General features: G+C 64.4%; 1 protein-coding gene across 8 annotated transcripts in view; it reads right to left on the reverse strand.

Annotated features, from left to right (window-relative positions):
* Positions 1 to 18795, reverse strand: part of CACNA1A (calcium voltage-gated channel subunit alpha1 A) — a 36433-nt gene extending 17638 nt beyond the window's left edge. For 3 of the 8 annotated variants that reach the window (XM_030475507.1, XM_030475501.1, XM_030475500.1), the window contains exons 1-30: positions 17924 to 18794; positions 14682 to 14787; positions 14132 to 14271; positions 13096 to 13187; positions 12857 to 13009; positions 11914 to 12101; positions 11186 to 11289; positions 10957 to 11072; positions 10813 to 10869; positions 10605 to 10697; positions 9689 to 9898; positions 8133 to 8245; positions 7562 to 7674; positions 7155 to 7286; positions 6935 to 7007; positions 6706 to 6823; positions 6551 to 6618; positions 6364 to 6470; positions 4723 to 5448; positions 4232 to 4599; positions 3769 to 3910; positions 3562 to 3691; positions 3260 to 3319; positions 3067 to 3173; positions 1733 to 1744; positions 1464 to 1563; positions 1217 to 1377; positions 1004 to 1144; positions 688 to 889; positions 425 to 589 (exon numbers count right to left, since the gene is read on the reverse strand). In XM_030475507.1, coding sequence (XP_030331367.1) covers positions 425 to 589; positions 688 to 889; positions 1004 to 1144; positions 1217 to 1377; positions 1464 to 1563; positions 1733 to 1744; positions 3067 to 3173; positions 3260 to 3319; positions 3562 to 3691; positions 3769 to 3910; positions 4232 to 4599; positions 4723 to 5448; positions 6364 to 6470; positions 6551 to 6618; positions 6706 to 6823; positions 6935 to 7007; positions 7155 to 7286; positions 7562 to 7674; positions 8133 to 8245; positions 9689 to 9898; positions 10605 to 10697; positions 10813 to 10869; positions 10957 to 11072; positions 11186 to 11289; positions 11914 to 12101; positions 12857 to 13009; positions 13096 to 13187; positions 14132 to 14271; positions 14682 to 14787; positions 17924 to 18204 — 4578 coding nt within the window. In that variant the 5' untranslated portion in view covers positions 18205 to 18794. Of the gene's footprint in view, positions 1 to 424; positions 590 to 687; positions 890 to 1003; positions 1145 to 1216; positions 1378 to 1463; positions 1564 to 1732; positions 1745 to 3066; positions 3174 to 3259; positions 3320 to 3561; positions 3692 to 3768; positions 3911 to 4231; positions 4600 to 4722; positions 5449 to 6363; positions 6471 to 6550; positions 6619 to 6705; positions 6824 to 6934; positions 7008 to 7154; positions 7287 to 7561; positions 7675 to 8132; positions 8246 to 9688; positions 9899 to 10604; positions 10698 to 10812; positions 10870 to 10956; positions 11073 to 11185; positions 11290 to 11913; positions 12102 to 12856; positions 13010 to 13095; positions 13188 to 14131; positions 14272 to 14681; positions 14788 to 17923 lie in introns of all 8 variants that reach the window. The other 5 variants (XM_030475506.1, XM_030475505.1, XM_030475504.1 and 2 more) reach the window with 3 other exon arrangements.
* Between the last annotated feature and the right edge of the window lie 1900 nt (positions 18796 to 20695).

The raw sequence follows: 20695 nt of genomic DNA on the forward strand, positions 1-20695 counted from the left end.
AGGGGACAGGGATGGATCCAGGGATGAGATGGATCCAGGGGGACAGGGACACATCCAAGGGGACAGGGATGGATCCAGGGACAGGATGGATCCAAGGGGACAGGGATGGATCCAGGGATGAGATGGATCCAGGGGGACAGGGACACATCCAAGGGGACAGGGATGGATCCAGGGATGAGATGGATCCAGGGGGACAGGGACACATCCAAGGGGACAGGGATGAATCCAGGGATGGGATGGATCCAGGGGGCCAGGGGCAGGGATAGGATGGATCCAGGGGGACAGGGACACATCCAAAGGGACAAGGATGGATCTAAGGGGACAGGGATGGATCTAGAGGAGAAGGACCGTGCGCCGGGCGCCTGTCCCTGAGGAACAGGGCTGGGATGGAGCCCGAGCTCCCCTCCATCCCCTTCCAACCGACCTTCATCATGAGGACGATGGTGTTGAGGGCGATCATGGCCATGATGGTGTACTCGAAGGGTGGCGACACCACGAACTGCCACATGCGGTACTGGAAGCTCTGGCGGTTCTGCGGCATGTGCCGCGTCAGCGGTTTGGCGCTGATGGCGAAGTCGATGCAGGCTCTCTGCGGGGCAGGACACCGGTGGCTGCCACCGACCCGCACCCAAGGGCGCTGAGGAGCAAAAAAGGGGGGGGTAGGGGGTGTCCCCAAGGTGGTGGCACCTCGTTCTTCTCCAGGCTGTACTCCTCCATCATCTTGTCCCCCTGCTCCTGGAAGGTGATGATGATCAAGGCCACGAAGATGTTGACGAAGAAGAAGGGGAAGACCACGAAGTAGACCACGTAGAAGATGGACATCTCCATGCGGTAGCCAGGGCTCGGGCCTTGGTTCTCGTAGGTGGCATCCACCGAGTGCTTGAGGACCCTGTGGTGGGATGGGGACAGGGTGGGGGGGTCCTGCTGTGTCACACCCCCCACCCTCCATCCCTGCATCCCACCCTCCATCCCTGCATCCCACCCTCCATCCCCAGGCTCTTACTGCGGCCACCCCTCGCCGGTGGAGACGGTGAAGAGGGTGAGCAGCGCCCAGAGCACGTTGTCGTAGTGGAACTCGTACTTCTTCCACTCCCGCTTCTGCGCCTTCACCTCGTTGTCCTTCTCATAGACCAGGTACTCACCCCTGGGAGGGACGGGGTGGTGGGATGGGGCTCCGGGGGGGCAATAGGGCCCCCCCCCCCCGGCCCGGCATTACCTGCAGTCCTTCTCGAACTCCTTGGACTCATCGGTGCAATAGAAGAACTTGCCCTTGAAGAGCTGGACGGCCACCACGGCGAAGATGAACATGAAGAGCATGTAGACGATGAGGATGTTGAGCACGTTCTTCAAGGAGTTCACCACGCAGTCAAAGACAGCCTGAGGGGGGACACACACACACCCCCAGGGACAGGTTGGCACCATCCAGGACCCCCCATTGGGTCCCCATTGCCCCTTTCACCCACCTTGAGCTTCGGCAACCTCTTGATGGTCTTCAAGGGCCGGAGGACGCGGAGGACGCGGAGGGACTTGATGGTGTTGATGTCCTTCCCCTTGCTGCTGCCACTATGGGGATGGGGGAGAAGGGGAGACGTGGGGCCCTGTCCCTGAGCTGGTTTGGGGTGGGGGGGGGGGAGGGTGTGCAAAGGGGGGGTTGAAGAGGAGCGAGGCGCAACCATGAGCACGAGGAGAGGACGAGGACGGAGACGGGGTGACGAAGGCAGAAGGACTTTACCGTGAGCTGCTCCTGCGGCCGGTGGCAGAGCAAGGGGAGAGACAAGGCAGGGTGAGAGCCCGGCCCCCGCCCCGCGCCCGCGCCCCTGGCACCTCCGCGGGGGCTGCTCCAGCCTTACTCACACCTTACTCAGGGGGGGTGCTCGGTTACGGGGGGGGATCCTCACCCCTGACTTCAAGGATGCTCAATTACTCTGGGGATGCTCACACTTTGCTTGGAGGATGCTTGCCCTTTGCTTTAAGGACACTTGGACACTCGGGATGTTCACCCTTTACTTGGAGGATGCTCAATCATTTAGGGGCTGCTCACCCTTTACTTCAAGGATGCTCATTCTTTACTTGCAGGATGCTCACCCTTTGCTCTAAGGATGCTCAGTCACTCAGGGGACGCTCAGACACTCAGGGGTTGCTCACCCTTTACGTGGAGGATGCTCAATCACTTGGGGGTGCTCACCCTTTACATCAAGGATGCTCATTCTTCACTTGCAGGATGCTCACCCTTTGCTCTAAGGATGCTCAGACACTCAGGGGATGCTCACCCTTTACTTGGAGGATGCTCAATCATTTAGGGGCTGCTCACCCTTTACTTCAAGGATGCTCATTCTTTACTTGCAGGATGCTCACTCTTTGCTCTAAGGATGCTCAGACACTCAGGGGATGCTCAGACACTCAGGGGATGCTCATCCTTTACTTGGAGGATGCTCAATCACTTAGGGGCTGCTCACCCTTTACTTCAAGGATGCTCATTCTTTACTTGCAGGATGCTCACTCTTTGCTCTAAGGATGCTCAGACACTCAGGGGATGCTCAGACACTCAGGGGATGCTCATCCTTTACTTGGAGGATGCTCAATCACTTAGGGGCTGCTCACCCTTTACTTCAAGGATGCTCCTTCTTTACTTGGAGGATGCTCACCCTTTGCTCTAAGGATGCTCCGTCACTCAGGGGATGCTCAGACACCCAGGGGATGCTCCCTCTCATCCCTACAGGCTTTTCCATCCCTTACAAAGAGGCTACTCATCCTTTGCTGAGGGATTCCTCGTTTCCCTTAGGGTTTACTCCAGCCCTGTGGCATGTCTGCACTTGGGGACACCAGGACGGTGACAGGACGACACAGCGCGGTGACAAGCGGACGTCAAGCGACACAGCAGAGCACGGCCCCACTGGGAGGCACTGGGAGGCACTGGGAGGCACTGGGAAGCACTGGGAAGCACTGGGAGAGGCGAGACGCCGCCACCTCTGTCTCCTTCCCCACCATCCCCATGGTCTCCTCCCCGGTGCCACCAGCATGGGGGGACCCCCATGTCCCCCCACCATGTCCCTATGGGGGACTCACGTGAAGGCAAAGGCCACCAGCGCCCCGCTGACCACGATGAAGTCCAGGATGTTCCAGAGGTCCCGGAAATAGGCCCCTTGGTGAAGCACCAGCCCCAGATCCACCATCTATGGTGAGTAAAGAGGGGGTAAAAGGGGTGCTGGGGAAGGGGGGTCCCCCACCTTGGGGTAACCCTCGCCCCCCCCTCGCTCACCTTGATCACCATCTCAAAGGTGAAGACCCCCGTGAAGACATAGTCGAAGTAGCGCAAGACCTGGAGGGGGGAGATGCTGGGGTCGCCCCTGGCACCCTGCGACCCCCCCAGCACCCTGAGACCCTCATGGCACCCCGGGACCCCCTATGGCACCCTAAACCCCCCTATGGTACCCCAGGACCCCCCCAAGCACCCCGGGGCTGTAGGCAGGGTCTTAGAGGCAGGACAAAGAGAGGGGGGGAAGAGCACTGGGGGCTGTTTTGGGGTGCAAGGGGGGTGTCCCTGTTTTGGAGGGGGCTCACGTTGTTGCGGGGGGCGTTGGGCTGCACGGGGTCCTCAGCAGCCAGCGCGATGCTGCTCATAGCGATGACCATGAGGATGCACATCTCGAAGTACCGCAGGTTGACGATGTAGTGGCACAACCGGCGAAACCTGGGGGGGGGGCACAGTGAGGAGGGGGGACGAGGGGCACCCCCAGACCCCCCCCTCAGCATCCGCCCAGTGCTCACGGGTTGGTGGTGGACAGGATGAACATGGAGCTATAGGGCACCATGGGCTTGGGGCCGTTCTCCTCCTGGTCGTCACCTTCCTCCTTCTTCTCCTCCTCCTGCTCCTTGCGGGGCAGTGGCTCCGGGTTCGCGTTTCTGTTCACTGCAGGAGCAGCAGCGTTATGGGTCCTGGCACCCCACAACGGGCACCCCCACACCCTCCCGGACACCCCCAGAACCTGCCAGACCCCCCGGACCCCCCAAACCACCTACATCCCCCCATTCCCAGGACCCTCAGACCCTTGGAGCCCCACAAAGCCCTGCATCCCCCCCATACCCCAGACCCCCAGATCACCAGACACCCCCCCCAAACCACCTACATCCCCCCCATTCCCAGACCCCTGGATCCTTGGACCCCCCAAACCACCTGCATCCCCCCCGTACCCCAGACCCCTGGACCCCCAGATCCCCAGAAGGTCCCTACCCTGGACCAGGGCGCTGGTGGGGGGCGGCGGGAGGGGGGGTGGGATGTCCACAGCCGTATGCTCTGGCTTCCCCCCCGCCTTGGCGGGGTTGTTGTGGGTGCTGGGGTTGGTGACCACCAGGTTGGTGTCGGGGGGGGGATTTGTGGTGGTGGTAGTTTGGGGGGGCCGGCGGAGGGGGGCCCCAGCAGGGCAGGAGCTGTGGTTGCCCATGGCGGGGGGCACGGGGGGGTCGGCAGTGACCAGTTTGTTGTTCTTCATGTTATCGATGTCTTCGGCCACGGGGGGGTCCCGGCGCCCCACGTCCTGCTGGATGGGGCGGGTGGTGGAGAGTGTGGGGCCCGACGGCACCCCGGGGACCTGGTTCTCCCTGCGGGGAGGCCACGGCGGCTCAGTCGGCACCGGGAACGGCCGGGAATGCCAAAGGGGGGGGCTCCCCAAGCCCAAGGGGTGTCACCAGCCTCGGGAGTGGTGTCCGGTGCTCCGCACTCACCTCCGCCTCCGGTGCCGCCGCTCCTTGTCGTCCCGCTTGCCCTCCCCGTCGAAGGCGCCCGCCGGTGCGTGCCGGTGCCGCCGGCGCCGCTCCCCATCGCCGTGCTCCCCGTCCCCATCGCCGCGCACCGGGCGGCTGCCATCGCGGTGCCGCGGCCGCCTCTCGGGCCTCCCGCCCTCCTCACCCTCCTCGGCCGCCCGCCGGTGCGCCCGGTGCCGCCGGTGCTCGCGTTCGGGTTGGGGCGACCCGGAGCGGCCGCCGCCCGCCCGGTGCCGCCGCTCCAGCGCTTTGAGGCGCTCGGGGTCGCCGTAACCGCGCTCGGGGCTGGGCTCCCGCGGCGGCTCCCGGCTGGTGCTGCGGGGCCGGCGGCCGGGGACAGCGGCGGGCGGGTCGCCGGGACGGGGACCGCCGGGGTCGGGGCACCGCGGCTGCCGGCCCCGCAGCTCCTCGGCTCGGAGCTGCCCGAAGCGCGGCTCCGGCTCGGCGGGGCGCGTCTTGTTGGTGTTGTTGTTGCGGTTCTCCTGCGGGTCCACCACCAGCGGGCGGTCGAGGTGCGTTTTCATGTCGGGGCGCAGGTGCCGGGCATAGGGCACCTTCCAGCGCTCCTCGGGGTCCAGCTCGCTGTAAAGGGCTTCCCGGCTGGCCAAGAGGTTCTGCTTCCGCAGCTCGCTCGTGCGCTGCTCCCACACCGACTTGGAGGCTTTCTGGTTCTTCTGCTGCTCCTTCCTGCAGCGGGAGCCACAGCCTGAGAGGGCCGGGATGGAGCCGGCGTGGAGATGGGGTGGAGACGGGATGGAGACGGGATGGAGCTGAGAATGGAGCTGAGGATGGAGCTGGTGTGGACATGGGATGGAAACAGGATGGAAACGGGATGGAAACGGGATGGAGCTGAGAATGGAGCTGAGGATGGAGCTGGTGTAGAGATGGGATGGAGACGAGATGGAGCTGAGAATGGAGCTGAGGATGGAGCTGGTGTGGACATGGGATGGAACTGGGTGTGGAGACGAGGATGGAGCTGAGGATGGAGCCAGGGTTGGAGCTGGGATGGAACTGGGGATGGAGCCGGGGATGGAGCCAGGGATGGAACCAGAATGGAGCTGGGATGGAGTCAGGATGGAGCTGGAATTGAGATGGGATGGAACTGGAGATGGAGCCGAGGATGGAGCCAGGATGGAGCAGGGTTGGAGCCGGGATGGAACTGGGGATGGAACCAGGGATGGAGTCAGGATGGAGCTGGGATGGAGTCAGGATGGAGCTGGAATTGAGATGGGATGGAACTGGGGATGGAGCCAGGATGGAGCCAGGGTTGGACATGGGATGGAACTGGGGATGGAGCCAGGGATGGAACCGGGATGGAGCTGGGATGGAGTCAGGATGGAGCTGGAATTGAGATGGGATGGAACTGGAGATGGAGCCAGGGATGGAGCCAGGATGGAGCCAGGATGGAGCCAGTGATGGAGCTGGGATGGATCCAAGGATGGAGTCAGGATGGAGCTGGAATTGGGATAGGATGGAAGTGGGGGTGGAGCCAGGGATAGAGCCAGGATGGAACCAGGGATGGAGCCCGGGATGGAGCTGGGATGGATCCAAGGCTGGAGCTGGGATGGAGCCCGGCTGAAGCCGCGCACCCGCTGCACTCACATGGTGACGGACATGTTGGCCGCTGAGAGCGGGCTCACTTCAGCCACCTCCTTCACCTTCTGCAGCGCCAGCTTCTGGTTGGCAGCTTCCTCCTCCTCCTGCTCGTCCTGCAGAGCCCCACAGTGTGCCCGGGCCAGCCCCGAGGCCCCGGTGATGGCCGGGGGGTGCCCCCGGGGCTGCCCCTCACCTTGGTGAGCTCCTGCGCATTGGCCAAGTTGTCCACTGCGATGGCCAAGAAGACGTTGAGGAGGGTGTCTGGGTGCCCCATTAAGGCAAAAGCAGGTCCCCGCCATAGTCCAGGGACCCCCCCGGGTGTCCCCCCCCCCAGCATCCCAAGGATACAGTTGCCAAAGAGGGTGAGGACGATGAAGTAGACGGAGAAAACCATCCCCCCCTTGACGCCGCCCTGAGATTTGATGCCGTCGTACATCACCGCGTTCCAGTCTTCTCCCGTCAGGATCTGGGGTGGGAAAAGGAGCTGGGGTGGGGGGAGCAGCGACCCGAACCCCCCCCCTCAGCATCCCACATCCTGTGGTGGGGTCCCCCCCACAGGTTCCAGGGGGGTCCCTACCTGAAACACCGTCATTATTGCTGCTGGGAAAGTGTCGAAGTTGGTGGGGGGGGTCCCGTCGTCAAAATTGAACCTGGGGGGGGGGGGGGAAGCGGTGGGAGCCCCACCCCCACCGGGTGCTCCCCAGCAGGGACCTGGGGGCACAGAGACACCCCCACGCTGGGGAACGGGGGGGTCCCGGGTGGGGGGGGGATACCCCGGCCCCTGCCCAGTGACTCACTGTCCCCCGAAGAGCTGCATCCCCAAAAGGGCGAAGACGACGATGAAGAGGAAGAGGAGGAAGAGGAGGCTGATGATGGACTTCATGGAGTTCAGGAGGGACACCACCAGGTTCCGTAGGGAAGCCCAGTACCTGCCGGGGCAGAGCCAGGCTGCGGCAGGAGCGGGGATGCCACCGGGACAACGGGATGCGCAGGGACATGGGAATAGCACGGGGACATGGGGATGATGAGGGGGCACAGGGACAGTGCAGGGACACAGGGACATGGGGACAGTATGGGGGCACAGAGATGGCAGCCGGGTACCCCAGAATGGCTCCGTGCATCCACACGCTCGCCCCTGTGCTCACAGACCCATAGACACGGACCTGGCCATGGCCATGGCCCCATTCGGCCCCTCAGCACTCACTTGGTGACCTTGAAGATGCGCAGTAACCTGAGAGCTCGGAGCACGCTGATCCCGAAGGATGTTCCCGGCTTCACAACAGCCCAGATCACCTCGAAGATGCTTCCGATGATAACCTGGGAGAGGAGAGAGGGTCCCTGTCCCCAGCGCAGCCCTATCCCGTGCCCAGCCCTAAACCAACCTCTTCCCCCTGCTCATCTTTTTCTCATCCCGTCCCTTCTCCGTCCCATCCCGCCTTCATCCCATCCTGTTCCCTTCCCCAGCCTATTCTCATCCCATCCCCAGCCCATCCCATCCCCATCCCTCTCCCTTCCCCATCCCCATCCCATCCCCATCCCTCTCCCTTCCCCATCCCCATCCTGTCCCCATCCCCATCCCCATCCCATCCCCATCCCTCTCCCTTCCCCATCCCCATCCTGTCCCCATCCCCATCTCCATCCCCATCCCTCTCCCAGCCCCATCCCATCCCATCCCCATCCCAGCCCCATCCCAGCCCCATCCCAGCCCCATCCCAGCCCCATCCCATCCCCATCCCAGCCACATCCCATCCCCATCCCATCGCTGCCGCACTCACGGCGCAGTCGAAGCAGTTGAAGGAGGAGTGGAAATAAGGCCGGGTGCCGAGGCCATACATTTTTATAAACATCTCGGACATAAAGAGTCCCAAGAAAATGAATTCTGCATAGTCTGGGGGGGGACAGGGACAGTGAGGGGGGGGGACGGGGACAGGGACAGGGACAGTGGTGGGGGGACAGGACAGGGGCAGAGACAGGGGCAGAGACAGGGGAGGGATATGAAAACAGCGTGAGGGGACAGTGGGGCCATAGGAGAGCTCATTAGGGGAACAGTGGGGGGACATCAAGAGGGATATCAGGGGGTCATTGGGGGCACATCAGTGGGACCTCAAGGGGGACATCGAGAGGGGCATTGGGGGCACATCACTGGGACTTCAAGGGGGACATCAAGAGGGGCATTGGGGGCACATCAGTGGGACCTCAAGGGGGACATCAAGAGGGGCATTGGTGGCACATCACTGGGACCTCAAGGGGGACATCAAGAGGGGCATTGGGGGCACATCAGTGGGACCTCAAGGGGGACATCAAGAGGGACATTGGGGGCACATCAGTGGGACCTCAAGGGGGACATCAAGAGGGACATTGGGGGCACATCAGTGGGACCTCAAGGGGGACATCAAGAGGGACATTGGGGGCACATCACTGGGACCTCAAGGGGGACATCAAGAGGGGCATTGGGGGCACATCGGTGGGACTTCAAGGGGGACATCAAGAGGGGCATTGGGGGCACATCAGTGGGACCTCAAGGGGGACATCAAGAGGGACATTGGGGGCACATCAGTGGGACTTCAAGGGGGACATCAAGAGGGGCATTGGGGGCACATCAGTGGGACTTCAAGGGGGACATCAAGAGGGGCATTGGGGGCACATCAGTGGGACCTCAAGGGGGACATCGAGAGGGGCATTGGGGGCACATCAGTGGGACCTCAAGGGGGACATCGAGAGGGGCATTGGGGGCACATCAGTGGGACCTCAAGGGGGACATCAAGAGGGGCATTGGGGGCACATCAGTGGGACCTCAAGGGGGACATCGAGAGGGGCATTGGGGGCACATCAGTGGGACTTCAAGGGGGACATCAAGAGGGGCATTGGGGGCACATCAGTGGGACCTCAAGGGGGACATCGAGAGGGGCATTGGGGGCACATCAGTGGGACCTCAAGGGGGACATCGAGAGGGGCATTGGGGGCACATCAGTGGGACTTCAAGGGGGACATCAAGAGGGGCATTGGGGGCACATCAGTGGGACTTCAAGGGGGACATCAAGAGGGGCATTGGGGGCACATCAGTGGGACCTCAAGGGGGACATCGAGAGGGGCATTGGGGGCACATCAGTGGGACCTCAAGGGGGACATCGAGAGGGGCATTGGGGGCACATCAGTGGGACTTCAAGGGGGACATCAAGAGGGACATTGGGGGCACATCAGTGGGAGCTCAAGGGGGACATCAAGAGGGACATTGGGGGGACATTGGGAGGACATTGAGGGGACATTGGGGGAACATTGGGGGGGACAATGAGGGGATATTGGGGGCGGTGGTGGCCGCGGTGGCACTCACAGAGGAAGTCGGAGAGCCAGTCGGGCTGGTCGTAGTGGACGATGGCGACGCAGAGGGTGTTGAGCGCCACGAGGCTGAGCACGGTCCAGTAGAAGGCCTGAGTTTTGACCATGCGGCGGATGTGGAAGCGCATCCTCCGCTCCCGCTTGTGGAAGAAGGTGGCGTTCTCCAGCTTGGCACTTTTGAGGCTGGCGCGGGCGAAGGGGGAGCCTGGGGAGAACCCCCCGACCCAAGCACCGGCGGCACGTCACCCCCAATCCAGCACAGCCCATTGCAACCAGCACCCAGCACCCCCCAAACCAGCACAGCCCATTGCAACCAGCACCCATCACCCCCCAAACCACCACAGCCCATTGCGACCAGCACTCATCACCCCCCAAACCAGCACAGCCCATTGCAACCAGCACCCATCACCCTCCAAACCAGCACAGCCCATTGCAACCAGCACCCAGCACCCCCCAAACCAGCACAGCCCATTGCAACCAGCACCCATCACCCTCCAAACCAGCACAGCCCATTGCAACCAGCACCCATCACCCCCCAAACCAGCACAGCCCATTGCAGCCAGCACCCAGCACCCCCAAACCAGCACAGCCCATTGCGACCAGCACCCAGCACCCCCCAAGCCAGCACAGCCCATTGCAACCAGCACCCATCACCCCCCAAACCAGCACAGCCCATTGCGACCAGCACCCAGCACCCCCCAAGCCAGCACAGCCCATTGCAACCAGCACCCATCACCCCCCAAACCAGCACAGCCCATTGAAACCAGCACCCGGCACCTCTAAACCATCACCCCCCACCCATCATCCCCCCATTCCCCCCATCCATAACCACCCCATCACCCCCCCATTGCCCCCCATCTCCCCCCACCCATCACCCCCCCTATCCCCCCCCAGCACCCATCCCCGCGCACCCACGGAGGCGATGTCAGCCAACTGCTCCTCAGCATCCTCAGGGCTCAGCAGGTCCGTTTTGCTCTTCTTGATGGTGGCCCTCCGGAGAGCTCCCGCAGGGGGGCACAGGGAGGTGGGTGTCACCCGATGGGCCCCCCCCAAAACCCTCACCACGGGCTCACCTCCCTGGGGGCCCCCGTTACCATCAGGGACATGGGTGGCACTTACCATCGAAGGGGTACCGGGGCTCGCCCTCGGTGTCGTCCTCAGCCAGGATCACTTCTTCTGAGAGGAAAGCCGGGGCGGGGGGGGGGGTGTCAGCGGGAAATGGGGGTCCCGGGGGGGTCCCCGGGGGGGGGTCCCGGTGCTCACCCGCTTTGGAGATCCACTCCATGTAGCCATTGAGCTCCCGCTCGATCTGCTGCTGGCGCCGCAGCTTCAGGAATGCGCGGCGGTTCTCCACCCGCTCCCGCTCTTTGGCAAACTCCCTATGGAGCCAATGTGAGCCGGGGGGACACACACACACCCCCCCCAAAAACACACACACCCGGGGGGCACCCCAATATCCACCGACACCCCCCCCCCCCCCCGTGTCCCTTACCCGGACAGCACCCCCAGCACGAGGTTCAGCATAAAAAAGGAGCCGATGATGATGAGGGGGATGAAGTAGAGCCAGTTCCAAGTGTTCCCTGAGGCATCGTTGCTCTGGGGGGGGGGAAAGAGGGGTCAGGGGTGGGGGGGGGCATGAATTGGGGGGGGTCCCATGAGCTGCGGGGGGTGCCATGAGCTTGGGGGGGTCCAATGAGTTGGCGGGTCCAATGAGCTTGGGGGGGGTCCAATGAGTTGGGGGTGACCAATGAGCTTGGGGGGGGGTCCAATGAGTTGGAGGTGTCCAATGAGCTTGGGGGGGCCCCATGAGACAGGTGGATTCAGGGGTGGGGTGTCCCATGAGCTGGGGGGTGTCCCATAAGCGGGGGGGGGGGTCCCATGAGTTGGGGGGCACCAATGAGTTGGGGGGGTCCTATAAGCTGGGGGGATCCCATGAGCCGAGAGGGGTGTCAGAGGTGGGGGGTCCCATGAGCCAAGGGGGTCCCATGAGCTTGGGGGGTCCCATGAGCCTGGGGGGGTGTCAGAGGTGGGGGGTCCCATAAGCCAAGGGGGTCCCATGAGTCAAGGGGGTCCCATGAGCTTGGGGGGTCCCATGAGCCTGGGGGGATCCCATGATCCAGGGGAGGTCCCAGTGGATTCAGAGCATGGTGGACCCCCATGGGGGCTCTGGGGGGACAGATGGTGGCCCCATGGGGCTGGGGGGGGGCCGGGGGGGCTCACATAGTAGAGGAGGTCTGTCCACCCTTCCATGGTGATGCACTGGAAGACGGTGAGGACGGCGAAGAGGATGTTGTCGAACTGGGTGATGCCGTAGTTGGGCCCTTCCCAGTACTTCTTGCACTTGGTGCCGTTGGGACAGATCCGGGCCGGCTCGTCCGTCCCGCACGGGACTTCCACCTTGATCTCATCTGGAAGCCAGGCCGGGATCCCGGGATCCCGGGATCAGCGCTGCCCATCCTGAGCCCAGCCCGGACCCGGCAGCAGCAGCCGCCGCCTCCTGGCCAGGGCTGCAGCCAACCGGGGCGGTTTGGAACCGGAGTGACCCCCCCCTCATTCCAACCCCCCCATTCCAACCCCCCCCATTCCAACCCCCCCATTCCAACCTCCCATTCCCACCCCACCCCCCCCCCAGCCGCAGCCAATGGCAGAAATATCTCCAATTAGCAGCATCTTCATTAAGGAGAGGAGTTAATTGGGGCTGCTCCATATCAGGCACAGGCCCCAGTGGGTCTAGGGATGGGGGGGAGTGGGACGGAGCCAGCCCCAGCCCCAGCCCCAGTCCCAGCCCCACAGCGCTGGCTCCAGTGGGGAAACTGAGGCACGGCGTGTTGGGGGGTGGATTGGGGGTACTTGAGGGGCTTGGCAGGAGGTTAAGGGGGTCTTAGAGGGGGTTTGGGAGGGGTTAAAGGGGTTTGGTTGGATTATGGGGGGTCACAGGATTTTGAGGGGTTTAGGGGGAGTTTGGGGGGTGTTTGGGGGCATTTGGGGGGTGTTTGGGGGCATTTGGGAGAGTTTAAAGGGGGTTTGTTGGGTTTAGGGAGTTTTAGGGGCAATTTGGAGGGGCTTAAAGGGGGTTGGTTGGGTTTAGGGGGGTTAAAGGGGTTTGTTTTGGTTTGGGGGGGTTGCAGAGTTTTAAGGAGGGTTCGGGGGGGCCCAGACCCACCCGTCACCAGGTCGAAGCAGGTGGTGTGGAATTTGCCCATATAAAACTCTAATCCGATGATGGCGAAGATGAGGATCGCGAAGAAGAGCAGGAGCCCGATCTGCAGCAGCGGGATCATCGCCTTCATGATGGACTTCAGGACGACTTGTAAACCTGTGCCAGGGGGGGCTCAGCGGCCGCAGCCCCCCCCCCCCCCCCAACCAGCCTGGATCCACCCCCCCCTTCCCCATAGAACTCACTTGGGATCCCCGAGACCAGCTTGAGGGGCCGGAGCACACGCACAGCCCGCAGCGTCCGCAGGTCGAACTGGGAGCCCACCGTGGCCAGGATGCTGCGGGCAGGAGGGGGTCAATGGGCCAGGACCCCCCCCCTCATGGCCAGGGACCCCCAACCAAACAAGAGCCATTGTGGCCACCAAGCGCCCCCGTGTCCCTGCTGCATGGCCAGCACCAGCCCAAGGGTCCCCCAAGGAGCCGGGTGGCAGAAGGGGGGTCCCGAGTGCCTGGATGCACCCCAGAGGCTCATTGATGGCCCCACAGACACCCCCACCCCACCCCCCGATGCTGTGGAGGGTCCTTTCCTGCCACCCAGCACCATTGCAATCAGCCAGCCCCATTCACCCCATTCATTCCCATGACTGACCCCCATTCACTCCCTCGCATGACCCCCATTCACCCCTATTCACCCCTCATTCACCCCCATTCATTCCCATTCACCCCATTCACCCCCATTCACTCCCTCCCACGACCTCCATTCACCCCCTTTCTCCCCATTCACCCTCCTCATTCACCCTCATTCACCCTCATTCACCCTCATTCACCCCCATTCACCCCCATTCATTCCCACGACCCCCATTCACCCCCATTCACTCTCATTCACCCCCGTTCACCCCATTCACCCTCCTCATTCACCCCCATTCACTCTCATTCCCCCCATTCATTCCCATGACCCCCATTCACCCCATTGATCCCATTCATTCCCATGACCCCCCATTCATCCCCATTCACCCCCGTTGCTCATTCACAGCCACTCCCTGCCTCAGTTTCCCCCCTGGCAGCAGCCGGGGCCCGGGGGGGGGGGCCGGTACCGGGGCGGGGGGGACGGTGAGTGACAGCACCGGGAAACACTGTGACAGCGCCAAGAGGCTCTTTGTGCCGGAGGCGCCGATTACCGAGTGACCCGGTGACACCCGGCACACGCGTGTGCACACGTGTACACACATGCACATGCTGCTGACACGTGTGTTCACATGTGTGGCCACCGCGGGGGCCTCACCCGGTGAGGACGACCACGAAGTCCATCACGTTCCAGCCGTTGCGCAAGTAGGAGCCTTTGTGGAAGGCGAAGCCCAACGCGATGATCTTGATCCCCGCCTCGAAGCAGAAGATGCCGATGAAATACGGCTCCGTGTCGTCCTGTGCGCGGGGACAGGCGTGAGCTGATGGGACCCCCCCAGCCCATGGGGTGACATAAAGGGGCACCTGCAGCATCCGTGTCCCCCCCCCCGCTTCACCCTCCCCAGGTGCCGGTGCGGGGAGGCAGCCGCTGCTCCCGGCGTGGCCCAGATTCCCAGCAAGGCGGAAACTGGGACATCGGCGGGTCCGGGGGGACCGGGAGCCGCGGGCACCGGGTGCCGGGTGTGCGCGGGTGCGTTTGGCAACCGGCCTCGGTCCTGCTGCCCACACTGCGGGCACCGACCCACAACACAGGCCGTGTGCTGCGGCAGGGACCCCCAGCAGTGACACCAGGGTGGTCGGGGACCCCCATCAGTGACACCAGGGTGCCCGTGGACCCCCACCACAGCCCCTGCCCGGCCCGCGCTCACCAGCCGCTCCGACATGGGGGTCTTGTCCTCGTCGGGCAGGTGCTGCTCCAGCGCCAGGACGATGCAGTTGGCGATGATGGTGGCTAAAATCATGTATTCAAAAGGAGTGGAGCCGAGTCAAGGGAAACGCGGCTAAGCCGAGCCCGTGGGGGGCTGCGGGTCCTCCCCCCCCCCCCGAAAACGGGCCCGCGGTGGCAGGAGCGGGGCCGGTGGGACCCCGCCGCGGCGGCGGTTGGTGGCAGGGCCGCGGGACCCGGCGGCCACCGGCGCCCACGTGCTCCACGGCTCATTAATTCCCCATCAAAGGAGCGACCCGGCGGCCCCGGAGCCGCCGCACGACGCCGGGAGCCGGCGGCGATCAAAGCGCTGCGGTGACAACGGGACCCGCCGAGACCTACACGGCCCCCGCCTGGCCCCGCCGGCCCCATGCGGTGCCGCGGCGTGCCCGGAGCCTGCCCGCTGGCACCCGCTGATCGCGGCCTGGGGCGGGCTGGGGGGGTCCGGAGCCGGCACCGCTGGCACCAGCCCCCGGTGGGGCAGAGCTGCCCCATGGGCAGGAGCAAGGCTCGGCCGAGGTGGGGCCGGTGACGATGACGGAGGCAAAGATGGGACCGGATCCTGCTCCCCGACCCGCTGCAGCACCACGGTGGTGGTGGGGAATGGCTGCTGGCACCGCTGCATGGCACAGCACGGGCATCGGGCATGGATGGCATGGCTATCCGGCATGGCTGTCTGGCATGGCTATCCGGCACAGCGTGGCTATCCGGCACAGCACAGCTATCCAGCACAGCACGGCTATCCGGCATGGCTATCTAGCACAGCATGCCTATCTGGCACAGTATGGCTACCTGGCATGGCACGGCTATCCGGCATGGCATGGCTATCCGGCAAGGCTATCCAGCATGGCATGGCTATCTGGCATGATTATCTAGTGTGGTATGGCTAATCCAGCACACCTATCCGGCACGGCATGGCTATCCAGCACAGCTATCCGGCACAGCACGGCTATCTGGCACAGCATGGCTCTCTGGCACGGCATGGTTATCCAGCACATCTATCGGCACATCTAACTGGCACAGCACAGCCACCCAGCTTGGCGACTCGCCATGGCTCTGTAGCGTGGCACAATCCCCCGGCACAGCTCTCCATCAGCTCTCCGGCCTGGCCTGGCTAGGTGGCAGGGACATTTGGCACGGCGATGTGGCCTGGCACAGCTCTGTGGCATGGCAGAGCCGCCCGGCACAGCCGGTACGGCTGTTCTGCTCAGCCCCTGTTCCCTGGCACAGGCACCGGGCACAGCCCCGGGCACAGCCCCGTTATCTGGCACAGCCCCGCTCCCCGGCACAGCGATCTGGCACAGCCCCGTTCCGGGGGCAGCCCAGCCCCGCGCTGCAGCACCGCTGATGTGGCACAGCAACACCGCGCTCCGCGCTCGCCCCTTCCCCGCCGCACCGGTACCGCTCGGTGCCAGACACGGGGCTGCTGCCCGTGGGATGCTCCAGCCAGGCCGGGGCTGCTGCGGCACGGCCATGGCCACGCACCGGCTCCTTCGCGGCCCCGCACCGGCGGCACCGGCGCCGCACCGGGGCCGACATTTCGGTGCTGCGCCGGCCGCGTCCCCCCGCGCCGATCGGCACCGCGGCTGCCCAATTCCAGCCCCCCCCTCGTTTTGGGGGGGCCCTGGGGGTGGGTCAGAGCCGGTGGCGAAGCCGCGGCTCCCTCGGCAGCACCCCAAAACCGCGCCGTGCCCCCCGGACCACGCAGGGCCCTCACGATGGTGACAGTGGCCCTTATAGGGTGATAATGGCCCAAAAGGGTGATAATGGCCCTTTTGGGGTGACAGGGGCCCTTTTGGGGTGCCAATGGCCCTTTCGGGGTGACAGGGGGCTTTTTGGGGTGTCAATGGCCCTTTCGGGGTGCCAAAATGGCCCCACGCCCCCCAAAAGCTCAGTGGGTCCCTCCTGCGGACACCCCGAGTCTAGGGGAACCCCGGGGTGATGCAGACCAGCTCTGCTGGCACTGGGGGATGCCAGGTCAACCCCCCCCCCCCAATTAGGACACTGGAAGAAGCTGGTGCAGTGGGGTCCCCCTACCCCCAGGATGGGGACATGATGCAGGACATGGGGACGAGGACCACAATGAGGTCAGGGGGATGGGGACCCCAATATAGGGATGGGGAGCTGGTATGGGATGAGGATGTGGGGAGCCCAATGCAGGGCATGGGATGGGGACCCCCAATGCAGGGCAGGGGGCTGGGAACCCCAGCACTGGGACAGGGACCCCAATTCATGACAGGGAAATGGGGACACAGGCCCCAATTCAGGGCATGGGGATAGGGACCCCAAAATGGGGACAGGGACCTGGTGCAGGGCATAGGGATGGACACCCCGGAATGGGGACATGGACCCCAATTCATGGCAGGGGGACAGAGACCCCAATGAAGGGCAGGGAGAAGGGGACAGGGATCCCAATTCAGGGCATGGGGATGGAGACCCCAAAATGGGGACAGGGACCTGGTGCAGGACATGGGGATGGAGACCCCAAAATGGGGACAGGGACCTGGTGCAGGACACGGGGATGGAGACCCCAATTCCGGACATGGGGATGGGGGCCCCGAAATGGGGACAAGGACCTGGTGCATGGCACAGGGATGGAGACCCCAATGCAGGGCATGGGGATGGGGCTGGAGACCCAAATGTAAGGCATGGGGATGGGGACCCCAATGCAGGACACAAGGACCCCGAAATGGGGACAGGAACCCAGTGCAGGGTGTAGGGATGGAGACCCCAATGCAGGGCATAGGGATGGGGATGGAGACCCCAGTGTAGGGCATGGGGACCCCGAAATGGGGACAGGAACCTGGTGCAGGGCATAGGAATGGAGACCTCAATGTAGGACATGGAGATGGGGACCCCAAATGCAGGGCATGGGGATGGAGACCCCAATGCAGGACACGGGGACCCTGAAATGGGGACAGGAACCTGGTGCAGGGCATAGGGATGGAGACCCCAATGTAGGACATGGGGATGGGGACCCCAATGCAGGACATGGGGATGGGGACCCCAAAATGGGGACAGGAACCTGGTGCAGGGCACAGGGATAGGGACAGGGACCCCAATGCAGGGCAGGGGGATGGGGATGGAGACCCCAATGCAGGACACGGGGATGGGGCCGGGTGCTGGGGCGCGGGGTGCCGGGGAGCGGGTGACATACCGCAGGGGGGGGGTCCCCCAAAAGGATATGGCCATTCGGTGATCTTTTTGGCGTATTTCCTCACCACGTTGTCCTCGCTGAAGAGGAAGAGGGAGCGGTTGACGGTCAGGCAGTTCTGCCGCACGGGGATGGGGTTGTAGAGAGCCATGGTGCGGGCTCGCTGGGCCATCGACTGCTTGTACATCCTCTGAGCCCCGGGGGGGCCGCCCTGCCGCGGGCCCCCCGCACCCCGACCCGCCGCCGAGGTCCCGGGGCCGCCTCCTGCCCCGTAACGGGCCGGTACCGGCATCTCATCCCCGAAACGAGCCATTGTGCGGACGGAGAGCGGCGCCCGGGGCTTACGCTGCTGAGGCCGGCACCGGCGACGAGCTCATCACATCCCATGGGGGGGGGGGGCGGAGAAATAAAGCAATTTGGGGGGGGGGGGGACACGGACACCCCGGTCCCGGCCGGGTGGGGGTCGCTCAGGCGGCGGCGGGGCCGGGGGCAGCGGGAACCGGCCCGAGCATCCTCCCGCCGCGCCGCCCCCCCCGCTCCGGTAGCGGCGGAGGAGGGGGGGGGGGGGTCCCGCCGCTGCGGCTCCCGGTGCGATGGAGGGGGGGTGAAAGGGAGGGGGGGTGAAGGGCCCCGATGCAGCGCGGGGTGGGGGGGGGGGGCGCGGCGGCTGCGCCAAGGCGGGGGGGGGGCACCCAAAAAAATCCGCGTCCCCCCCCAAAAAAAAGAAGCTATTCCCAAAGGATCCAAGCGGTGCGAGGGAGGGAGGGAAGCGGCGGAGCGGGGCCCCCCCTCGGCACCGGGGGTCGCCGTCAGCCCCCCGGTAGCAGCGGGGCGGCGGAGCCCATCGGCCCGGGCTGCGGCAGAGCCTCCGCGATGCTGCTGCTGCTGCTGCTGCTCCTCCTCCTCTTCCTCCTCCTCCTGCTCCTGCTCCTGCCTCTGCTCCCGCTCCCCCCCTGCCCGCGGGGCTCTTCCTCCTCCTCCTCCTCCTCCTCCGCCGCCCCGGGAAGGCTCAAACGAGAGCGGTGATGGGGCGGGGGGGGGGGGAACGGAGCTGGGGGGCTGCGGGCGGGTAGAAACGGGTGTGTGAAACGGGTGTGCGAAACGGGTGTGTGAAACGGGTGTGTGAAACGGGTGTGCGAAACGGGTGTGCAAAGCCACGGCCATCAGAAACACACGTGTGCAAAGCCAGGGGCATGGAAAGCCAGAGGCGTGCACGGGCACATGTGAAGGTGTGAACCGGCACATGTGAACGTGCACACGGGCACATGTGAAGGTGGGCACTGGCACACGTGAAGGTGCACATGGGCACATGTGAAGGTGCACATGGACGCATGTGAAGGTGTGCACCAGCACATGTGAAGGTGCGCACGGGCACACGTGAAGGCATGTACCAGCACATATGAAGGTGCGCACGGGCACACGTGAAGGTGTGAACCAGCTCATGTGAAGGCGTGCACTGGCACACGTGAATGTGCGCACTGGCACACGTGAAGGTGCACACGGGCACATATGAGGGTGTGAATTGGCACATGTGGAGGTGTGAACCAGCACATGTGAAGGTGCGCACGGGCACATGTGAAGGTGCACACGGGCACATATGAGGGTGTGAACTGGCACATGTGAAGGTGTGAACCAGCTCATGTGAAGGCGTGCACTGGCACATGTGAATGTGCGCACTGGCACATGTGAAGGTGCACATGGCACATGTGAAGGTGTGCACCGGCACATGTGAAGGTGCACATGGCACATGTGAAGGTGTGCACCAGCACATGTGAAGGTGCGCACGGGCACACGTGAAGGCATGTACCGGCACATATGAAGGTGCGCACTGGCACACGTGAAGGTGCACACGGGCACATATGAGGGTGTGAACTGGCACATGTGAAGGTGTGCACCGGCCCATGTGAAGGTGTGAACCAGCGCATGTGAAGGTGCGCATGGGCACATGTGAAGGTGTGAACAGCACATGTGAATGTGCACACAGGCACATGTGAAGGCATGCACTGGCACATGTGAAGGTGTGAACCAGCGCATGTGAAGGCGCACACGGACACAGCGCGGGGTGCACGGCGGGGGGGGACACCGCGGCCATGGCAAGGGGGGGGTGTCCATTGTCCATTGCCCGGGCACGGCTGGAATTAGGTCGCCCGGTGCCCCCAGCCCCGCGCCTGACGTCAGCGCCTTTGTCCCGGCCCCGCTTTTATCCAGTCCCGGTGCGGCGAAAGTGGGGGGGCCCTTAAGCCCTCTCACCCCCCCCCCCCCGTACCCCGACTGTGCCCCGTCCCCATCCCCGCCAATGGGGAGGTGCCACCGCCGTGACCGTCCCCACCGGCGCCACCCCGTGGGGGCGATGGGGACCCCCAGAGCACCCGGCGGGGACCCGCCCCACCGGAGCAGGGGGTTGGTGCCAGCACCGCGGCCAAGGGAACGTGGTTCCTTCCATCCCGGTGCATCCCGGCCCCGGCTCCGGGCCCTGGCTGCGTGTGCCCGGGGCAGATGGACGCCCCGCGGTGCCGGCAGCCGGTGCGGCCACAACCGGGCTCCACTGCCAGCGCGGCCGGACGGGGGTTCTCCGGTGCCGGGGGAGAGAGATGGAAGGAGCCGGAGAAGGGAAAAGCCGGATGCATCCGGTGACACCGTGGAGATGGGATGTCCCGGTTGTGCCGTTGCGGTCACCCCGTGTCCGAGGCCGGTGTGTCCCTGGCGCTGTGCGTGGTTCCAGACCCGGAGGTGGGGCCGTGGGGACCCCATGGACATGGGCTGGGGATGCTGTGGCACCCAATGGTCCACCCATCCGCCCGCCG

Source organism: Strigops habroptila, unplaced genomic scaffold (genome assembly GCF_004027225.2).
Source record: "Strigops habroptila isolate Jane unplaced genomic scaffold, bStrHab1.2.pri NW_022045640.1_ctg1, whole genome shotgun sequence".
Taxonomy (NCBI): domain Eukaryota; kingdom Metazoa; phylum Chordata; class Aves; order Psittaciformes; family Psittacidae; genus Strigops; species Strigops habroptila.